General features: G+C 59.3%; 1 protein-coding gene across 1 annotated transcript; it reads right to left on the bottom strand.

Moving 5' to 3' along the window:
* Positions 1–3409: 3409 nt before the first annotated feature.
* Positions 3410–9219, bottom strand: Snai1 (snail family zinc finger 1). Its single transcript, XM_005392323.2, has 3 exons — positions 9046–9219; positions 7886–8413; positions 3410–4391 (listed from the first exon to the last, which is right to left on the bottom strand). Exons 1-3 carry the CDS (start codon positions 9125–9127, stop codon positions 4207–4209), a joined length of 795 nt encoding a protein of 264 aa, XP_005392380.1. The 5' UTR covers positions 9128–9219; the 3' UTR covers positions 3410–4206.
* Positions 9220–9360: the final 141 nt, after the last annotated feature.

The following is a 9360-nucleotide window of genomic DNA, read 5'->3' on the forward strand; positions in this document are numbered from 1 at the left end:
AAACTACAACAACAAAAAGAGCAGAAAATACATGCAAAGCTGGGTGTGATGGCACACAGCTGTAATCCAAGCACTTAGGAGGCTGAGGCAGGAGGACTGCTCCGTAAACTCGAGGCCAGCCTGGGTTACATATATAAAGAGTTCAAGCCCAGCCTGAACTACACAGTGGGACCCTGCCTCAAAAAACGAAAACAAAAACCTGTAAAAATAATCAACAGTAAGTGCTGGGAGTGAACTCAGGGATGGAGCACCTGTTTAGCATTTGCAAGGCCCTGGACTCATCCCTAGCACCAAGGGAAAAAAAGCAAAATAAAAACACGAAAGAGATATCTAGCAATAAAGGATGTTATATGTATAACTTACTCTCAAATTAATCAGAAACAGTGAATAGTATGTGTAAGGAGAGAGAAGATGCAAACATACCAGCAATAAAATGGTACTACATGGAAGCATCTGAGTGAAGGGCCCAGGTGACTGTATTTTTATTTATTTATTTTTATTATTTTTTGTCTTTTTTTGAGACAGGGTCTCGCTATTCAGTTCAGGCTGAACTTGAGCTCACTTTGTAGCCCAGGCTGGTCTCGAACTCTCAATGATCCTCCAGCCTCAGCCTCCCGAGTGCTGGGATTACAGGCATGCGCCACCATGCCCACCAGCTGATTGTATTTTTATTACAAACTTTTTGTTTTTGGTTGAGACAGGATCTTGATATGAATTTCAGGTTGGCCTTGAACTCACTATGTAGGAAATCTGCCTCAGCCTCCCAGTGCTGAGATTACAGGTGTATGCCCCTGCACCCAGCTGTTATAACTCTTGTCAGGTAAAAATTATTTCAAAAAATAGTTTTATTTTGAAATAAATAATAAAACAAAAACTTTAAAGCCAGATGCAGTGCTACATACCACAATCCCAGCTACTTGGGAGACAGACAAGAAGATTATGAGTTTGAGGCCAGTCTGGGCTACTTAGTGAGATTCTGGCTCAGAATGACAGACAGAGACAGAAAGAGAGACAGACAGAGAGAGAAAGGGAGGGAGAGGAAGGAAGGAAGGAAGGAAGGAAGGAAGGAAGGAAAGGGAAAAGAGACAAAATTCTTAAGCATTGTAAAAATAGCTGGGCATGATGGTGCACACCTGTAATCCCAGCACTCAGGAGGCTGAGGCAGAAGGATCTCCATGAGTTTGAAGCCAGCCTGGGCCACATAGTGAATTCAAGTCTAGCCCAAATGAGATAGTGAAACCAAGTTTTAATTACTTTTCCTCCTTCCCACTGGTCTCCTCCACCCTGCCTCCCTCTTCTGGAAAACTCCCCGCCCCACCAGGGAGTCGTCATTGTCCTGAGCCTCCAGTGCCTGCTGGAATACAGAGGAGTGGGTGACACACCTGTCTCCCTCCCGCTCCGTCTCTTCCCACCCAGCTCTGTGCCCGGGCCGGGCCGCTGGGCCCAGCCTCTCCACACTGAACCCTCCCAAGTGCTCGGGTGAGGCAGCCCTGGGCTCCATCCCCAGCCACCGCAGCCCTGGGCTAGGTCCTGTCACTTGTGGGCCTTGCTGCCCCTTCTCACTGTGCCCGCCTCTCCCCTGCCCTCTCCCAGGGGCCAGGGACCCTTTGTACCCAAGGAGAAGCCGGCCCAGCTCCTGGCCCTTGGAGGCCAGGTGGCCACCGGGCCCGAGGGGAGGGGCTCCTTCCAGCCCGGCCTTGCTGTTCCCTCCTGGTCCCCGCGGCCTGCATCTGCCCCTGGGCCGCAGCCGGAATGTCCGCCTCCGGCCTCAGCCTGGACCGGAGCCCGCCCGCGCCTCCCTCCCGCCTCGGCCTCTGCTTCCCTCTGGGACCGTGGCCCAGGAGCGCGGCTTGTTTGTGTATTCGCCTGCTGTTTACTGGGTCCCCCACTAGAACATAACCCAGGAGCGCGGGCCCTGGCTGCCCTCGGGGCAGGCCCAGAGAACGGCCAGGCCCGCCGTCTCAGCCAACCACTGCGGGACTGTTCCTTCTTCGGCGTCCCGGGAGGGAGGCACTGCTGCCACCCATTTTACAGGCAGAAACGGCAGCCGCGAGAAGGGGACGGGAGCCCGGCCTGCCTGCCCCGCAGCACGGCCGACCTCGGCCAGGTAGACCCAAGGTCAAGCGCCGATGACCTCAGGCGAGCCCCTCGGCCGCGAGCCTCCCTGGCCAGAGGCCCGCGCCTCGGGGATGGTGAAGTCACTCACTTGCCACTGTCAGCACGGCACCTACTGTGGCTGATGTCACGACAGGGACTGGGACGCAGTAGGCCGGCCGCCCAGCCCCCGCCCGCTCCCTAACTTCCCTTCAGGGAGGCCGGCCACAATTTGGCGATTGTTAGAGAACTTTTTTTTCCTTTTGGGAGGAAAGCTGCAAGTCATTAAGGGCTGCTCCCGGCCTGCGGGTCACCATTTCCTGTTTAGAAGAAAGAATCATCTCTCCTTTGGAACACTGACTCCCCCCAGCCCGGCTCCGGGCTGTGATGGGACCCGGCTCGGCTGAGCCGCCCGCAGGAAACTGGCACCTTCGGAACCTTTTGTGCTCAGAAGGACACTCATTTTCTCCCGGCCCCGGGAGGCCCCCAGAGGTGAGGTCACCGCCACCCGGCCGGCCACTGACAGCCAGCAGTGAATTGCCCCCGCCCAGGCACAAGCTGGGGGTCCTCCCACCCTCGAGCAGGAAGCTGAATGACCCCTACCCTTTGGCCTGGCTTCTCACCCTCCTGGCTCCAGCCAGCCAATTTCCTTGCATCAAAGGCCATTTGGTACCCAGCAGCCAGACAGAGGTGTGGGGCTCCTGACAGGGAGGCCAGGCCAGGGCCCTTGGGAACAGGAAGGACATCCTCTCCTCCAGCTGGGGGCAGCCAACCCCGCCCCACAGAGCCACCAGGTTTATCCAGGCGATGAGACCCAGGAAGCCAGCCGCAGAGTAGTCAGGGCGAGGTTGTGCGGGAGCAGGGCTTGCCCACAGGGCCCACTCACTGGCTCGGGTCAGCTCCACACCATCAGACACTGCGGCCTGGGGAAATCTCACCATGGGCAGAACCCTGCGGTCAGAGTCAGGACTCCAGACCCACAGGAGGTTTCCAAGGACAAGATTTAAGGCCATGTCAGAACTATCTAAGCTCCAGGAATTCTGGGCCCCTCCTCTTACCTGCTAAAATACCTATCCCCAGTCACGCTCCAAGGCACACACCTGTGATGCCAGCACTCTGGGAGGCTGAGGCAGGAGGATTGCAAATTGGAGCCCAGCCTGGGCAACTTAATTAAGATTTATCTCAAAATTTTTGTTTTTCAAAGTAAAAAATTTTAAAAGGGCCTGGATATATAGCTCAGTGTGAAGACCTCAGGTTCAATCCCCAGTACTGTGAAAACAAAAAACCCATCCCACAAGACCAAGTACACACTTCATAATAAATTAACACTTTATTGAATATCAATAAACTGTACATATAGTTATACAAAACGTTCCCTTATAGAAAATGTTGCTTGAAATATAAATACCAGTGTACCTTTAAAATGTAAACGTCTTCCTCCCAGGCCCACCTGTCGGGCCCTGAAATAGTTCTGGGAGACACATTGGTCAGGCCGAAGCACCCCACTTGGCCCCTGACAAGTGATGGCCATTACTCACAGTCCCTTTTGAGACATTGTTAAATTGCCCATGAGACAGGTGTCACCATGACAAACAGGAGGCTGAAATAGCTGCCCAGGCTCAGGGGCATCTGGAGGTCTAGACATGTCTGTCCGTGTGTCCCGAAACTGCCCCAGAGGCAGAGGACGCCCCCCGGAGTGCGCTACCGCATCGCCAGTCACACCTTGGGGAAGGTGGCCTGAGGGCTCCCTGGGGAAGGCGGAGGTAGGGGTGTGGGAGCCCCTGAGTGGGCTGGGAGCTTCCCAGGCAGTCAGTCGGCTTTCGTCCTGCAGCGAAAAGCAGCTGTATCCAAACAGCTCTGGATACACAAACCCACACAGAGGCCGGCTCAAGCTCGCGGCCCTCACGGCTGCCAGGAGGGCTCCAGGCAGGCAAAGGGCACCGGAAGGCTCTCTCGGTGCCCGCCAGGCCCCGGAGTGGACAGCACAGAACTGGGAAGCGGCTTCACCAAAGTCCTGAGGGCCGGCCGCAGCCAGATGGGTGCTCAGAAGGGAGCTCCGCGGGGCGGGAAGGAGGGGCTCCTTCCTCCCCGAGTTGGGGGGCAGTGGGGAGGTCAGCGGGGGCCCCCCGAGCAGCCGGACTCTTGGTGCTTGTGCAGCAGGGACATGCGGGAGAAGGTGCGGGAGCACGTCTTGCACTGGTACTTCTTCACGTCCGAGTGGGTCTGCAGGTGGGCACGCAGGTTGGAGCGGTCGGCGAAGGCGCGGCTGCAGTGCGGGCAGGAGAAGGGCTTCTCGCCTGGGGAGGGAGACAGGAGGTGAGGCCTGGGTGCCGGCGGCGCATCCTGCAGTGCCACCCCACACCTGCAGCCTTTAGAGCCCGCCCACCCCGACCCTGAAGGGCTCGTTCCACTCAACACAGCCTGTGCCCAAGGCCGGGCGCTGGCCGCTGCCCCGACAGAGCCCTGCAGCTGCCCGCCCGAGACCTGGGGCCGTCCCTCGCCGCGCACGCTGGCTGGAGGGGAGACATGGTGGCCACAGCGGAGGCGCTCACCGAGAACCTGCTGTCAGGGCTTCCGTGGTCTCATTCAAGGCAGCCGAGGGAGGCCCAGGAATGAACTGGCATGTTGTGGGTCACCCAGCAGGGCTCCCAAGCCCTTGACTTTAGCCAGTAGACAAGGGCCTCCAGGTCAAGGGAGGCTGTGGCTGGCCTGCCTGTTATCAGTCCTGGAGTCACTCCCAGATTTACTCTGGAGACAAAGCTTAAGAGGCAATCTTCAGTTAAGGTCTCCCTGCCCCCACCTCAGAGCTGGTTAGGCCACTCCTCTGAGCCCTGCCAAAAGCCTGCTTCCCCAGTCACAAGGCCTGCAGCACCTATTCCCACATCTCTTGTCCCTGTCAGAGCCAGCTGCACAGTGCCAGGAGCCTAAGCCCATTCCAGGCCCCAGCCCTGGGCCTGGGACCCCCAAGCGGCTACAGAAACTTGTAGTTCTGACACAATGGTCTGGTCAATGCTGTGTTAGAAGTCTTGGGTGTGAGGTGAAGTATACAGTAGATGCTCAATAAGTGCCCAGAGAATAAACAAATCTGCTTTAAAAAAAGAAAGGCCTCACTAGGCGTGGTGGTGCACGCCTGTAATCCCAGCACTCAGGAGGCTGAGGCAGGAGGATCAGGAGGATCACTGTGAGTTTGAGACCAGCCTGGGCTACAAAGAGAGCTCAAGGCCATACTGAACTGTATAGCAAGACCCTGTCTCAAAAAGACAGACAGACAGACAGACAGAAAGAAGGAAAGAAAGAAAGAAAGAAAAGAAAAAGGCTTCAACCAGGAGCAGTGGCGCATGCCTACAGTGCCTGCAATTGGAAGGCTGAGTCAGGAGAATCACAAGTTTGAGGCCAGCTTGGGCTGCACAGCCAGACTCTGTCTCAGAAAATCAAGACTCAAAAAAAACCACAAACAAAAAAGGGCGTGGTGCCGCACACCTGTAATCCCAGCACTCTGGAGGCTGAAGCAAGTCAGTTCAAGCCCAGCCTAAAGTGCATGGTAAAACCTTGTCTCAAAGAGACCAAAAAAAAAAAAAAAAAAGCCTGACTCAAAAAAAGCAACAAGCCTCACAGACATCACTCCTCAGACACCTTTTCTTAATATCTGCCCCAGTCAAGAGGACACAGTTCCCCCACAACTGTTACAATGTTTCTTCTTAGGGGCACACATTTTCCAAAACTAGGTCATAAGTAGGAACGCATTAAACATCCATGGAGAGCTACCCCGTGCCAATCTATAGTACTGAACACCCTTCAAAAAGCAGCTCCCCACCTCAGCCCCCCAGGCCATACTGTCCGCTAAATCCCAGTGTGGGAACTCAGGAGCCGGAGACAAACTCCATCCCCTGTGGGTGCTGTGCCGAGCTGCCCATTCAGCAGGACCTACTGAGGGGCAGCGGGGGCGGGGCGCGCAGGCCAGGAAACCCCTCGCTTCAGGGCCCAGTCGCAGCCGGGGGCGAGGACACCAAGCGCCCTCCCCGGTGGGGCCTTCCTCGTCCACAGCCCCCATGACGGCCGGGCGGCCACACAGGCGCGGGAGGAGGACGAAGCCATCTGTGAGGCGGGGGTGACAGCGGCGCCCCTCCCAGTCAGCGCGCAGAGGTGGACAAAGGGGAAGCGGACCCTCGAGGCCGTATGTGGTGGGGGTGTTGTGCACGCAGGCAGCGCAGCCCCCCACCGGTCCCTCGCCCCCTAGACGCCTTTATGGTACTCCTGGCAAGTGTGAAATCGGCACCAGGCCGGCGGGGACAAAGGCCGCTGAGGGGAGCACGGTACATGTGATACCCCCAGGATTAAAGGGGCCTGCCACGCTGCGGCCCAGCAGCTGCGGCCGGAACAGGTGCTGGGCACCGCTGCCCCGTGCACCTGCTCCGCCCCTCCCCGCCCCCTCCCACTGGGCCCACCATTAAGACACACAATGGGCGTCAATGGGGACAGCCAGGGTGCATTTCAACAGGGTTTTGTGTCCGAGCCGTGCCTTTACATTAAAATAATGTCCGGAGGGGCGGGCAGAGGCTGGGGGCCTCCCGGAGAGCATCCTGAGGTTCCCCTCCCTCCAGAGGGGTCTCCCGGGCCGGGCAGGGAGGGCGGAGGAGAAAGCCAGGCGGGCGACCTTTACATTTTAAACCCGGGGCCAGTGTGCAGAGAAGGAGCCTCGAGCAGGTAGCGAGGGGCCCACCCCAGCCCCAGCCCCGACCAGGAGCTTCCTCCCCCGTCGCTCTCCAGGGTCCGCCTCGCACACGGCCTCCACTGCGCTTGCCTCAGTCTGGAAAACCCTCCGCACACTTCGCGCTGCGTTTTTGAAACTCCCTAGACGACGCGGCTGTGTTTCCTGCCAGCAAAACCATTCCCGGTCTGCGCGACAGACTCGGCGGTGCTGGGGAAAGCAGCTCTGAGAACCACAAGGCTACAAGAAATTATCATAAAGGGCTGATGACTTTTCAGACCCACCCTATAAAGCGGGTGCTACCATCTGAGCCTTGGAGGCTCAGAGAAGTTAGATTGCCCAGGGCCACCGAGTACAGAAGCACAGCAACTACCTCCTACCATTTTTCTGAGTTAACCATGTATCAAGCACGTTGTTTTTGTTTTTCTTTTTGGTTTGGTTTGTTTTTGAGACAGGGTCTCAGTCTGTAGTTCAGGCTGACCTTGAACTCACTATATATAACCCAGGCTGGCCTCAGAACTCCTAGCGATCCTCCTGCCTCAGCCTCAAGTGCTGGGATTACAGGTGTGCGCCACCACGCCCAGCTACACCCAGCACTTTTGCCCGGTGCTTCCTGCATGTAATCTTTTACTGAACCTGCCCAGAAATCCCAGCAGGTGTTCTCACGCCCATCGTAGAGACGGGAGAACAGGCTCAGAGATGAAACACCACGGGAGGTCTGATGAAGTCTCAAAGCTGCCTCAGGCTGGGGGCTCTGACGCCCTCTGAGGCTGGGACGGGGCTGAGGGAGGTGGAGCCGGCTGGGTCTCCTCACACCCGGCGGGAACAGCGAGGTGTGAGCTGCCCTTTCCCCAGCCCTCCACAGCATCTGGCCGCGGAACTGTGGAGCCGGCAAGGACACCTGGCCATCTGCTCGGCAGGTGAGGGAATGCCCCTGCCACGCGTCCCACAGGACCAGGACCTGAACCTGAACTAGAAGGGGCTCAGAGCCCCGTGCCCACAACTCTGAAGAGAACACGAAAGCCCAGAAGGCTAAAGGCTGGCGGAGAAGAGGAGGCAGTGGGGCCGGGAAGGCACACTCACCGGTGTGGGTCCGGACGTGGCCCTGCAGCAGCCAGGGCCGGGAGAAGGCCTTCCCGCAGGTGGTACAGACGCAGGGCAGCGTGTGGCTCCGGATGTGCATCTTGAGGGCGCCCAGGCTCAGGTACTCCTTGTTGCAGTATTTGCAGTTGAAGGCCTTGCGACACTGGAGGTCCTTGGCCATGGAGAGCCCAGTCAGCTGCTTGGGCAGTTGGCCCAGGCCCGGCAAAGCGGCACAGGCCTCGGCCTCCAGGGAGGAGGTCGAGGCGGAGGAGAAGGACGAGGGCGCCGGCGACGGTGGGCTGGGGGGCTGGGAGCCCTTCCCGCTGTCCTCGTCGGACAGAGAGGTCAGCTCGGCGGCCCTGGGGCTCTCCTGCGGCTGCACGGGGGCCCGGCCGAGGGGCTGCGTCAGAGGCGCCAGGACGGAGTCCCAGATGAGCGTCGGCAGCGAGGCGGTGGGGTTGAGCACCTCGGGCGGCGGGATGGCTGCCAGCAGGTGGGCCTGGTCGTAGGGCTGCTGGAAAGTAAACTCTGCGAGAGACAGAAAACAGGGTCAGACATTCGTTAAATCTTTCAGTCAATCAACAAACGCTACTCCCTGAGGGGTGGGGGCTCGGTGGGGCTGGCATTCAGTACGCGACAGATGAGTGAAAGACTTCTGAGGACAGACCAGGTCACCGACCTGAGCTTCCCACGAGGGCCTTCCAGGTCCCAGCCCGGCTCGCCGGGTCACTCCCGGGCCTCGTCTTCCGGAGTCGCCGGGCCCGGCCTGAGGCCTGACCCCTGTCGCCCCAGCCCCCAGCGTCCTCAGCTGAGCCTCCCCCGACCAGTGCCCGGCCCGCACCCCTCCCCCACAGCCTCTGGACTCCGGACCCTTAACAGCCACCGGCCGCGGGCCCCCCTGGCACGAGCCTCCTGCGCTGTCCACACTCGCGGAGTGCTTGGCCTCCCGACGGCCGGGGACCCCGGCAGCGACGCGGCCCTCCCGCAGCCTCCGCGACGCGGACGGTGAGCCACCTGCCTCGCGTCTCTGGGCTCCCCGCCTCCGCGCGCCCTGCAGAACTCCAGCCCGATGTGGTCGCCGGCCCGGCCCTCCAGTCCCCCAGCGCAGCCCGGACCCGCATCCCCCGAACCCGTCCCCGCGCCCGGCACCCTCCGCTCACCCGGAGAGGAATCCTGCAGCTCGCTGTAGTTGGGCTTGCGGCGAGGGTCAGAGGGCTTCCTGACGAGGAAAGAACGCGGCATGGTGGCCAGGGGACCGGGGCTGCCGAGTCGCGAAAAGGCGGCAGGGAAGTTCGCCCGCGAGGCCGTGCAGCGGCGCTGTAGCTCACAGGGCGCCGCCGCTGCCTTTAAGTATGCAGCTGGGTAGGGCGGGACCGTGGAGCTACGCCCTTTTGTCAACGCTGCACCAATCACAGGTGGGCGCCCGGCGGAGGCCACGCCCCAAGCAGGTGCGCCGGGCGCGGGCGGGGCTCGTG

The sequence above is a fragment of the Chinchilla lanigera genome, unplaced genomic scaffold, assembly GCF_000276665.1.
Source record: "Chinchilla lanigera isolate Chin_1 unplaced genomic scaffold, ChiLan1.0 scaffold00044, whole genome shotgun sequence".
In the NCBI taxonomy this organism is placed as follows: domain Eukaryota; kingdom Metazoa; phylum Chordata; class Mammalia; order Rodentia; family Chinchillidae; genus Chinchilla; species Chinchilla lanigera.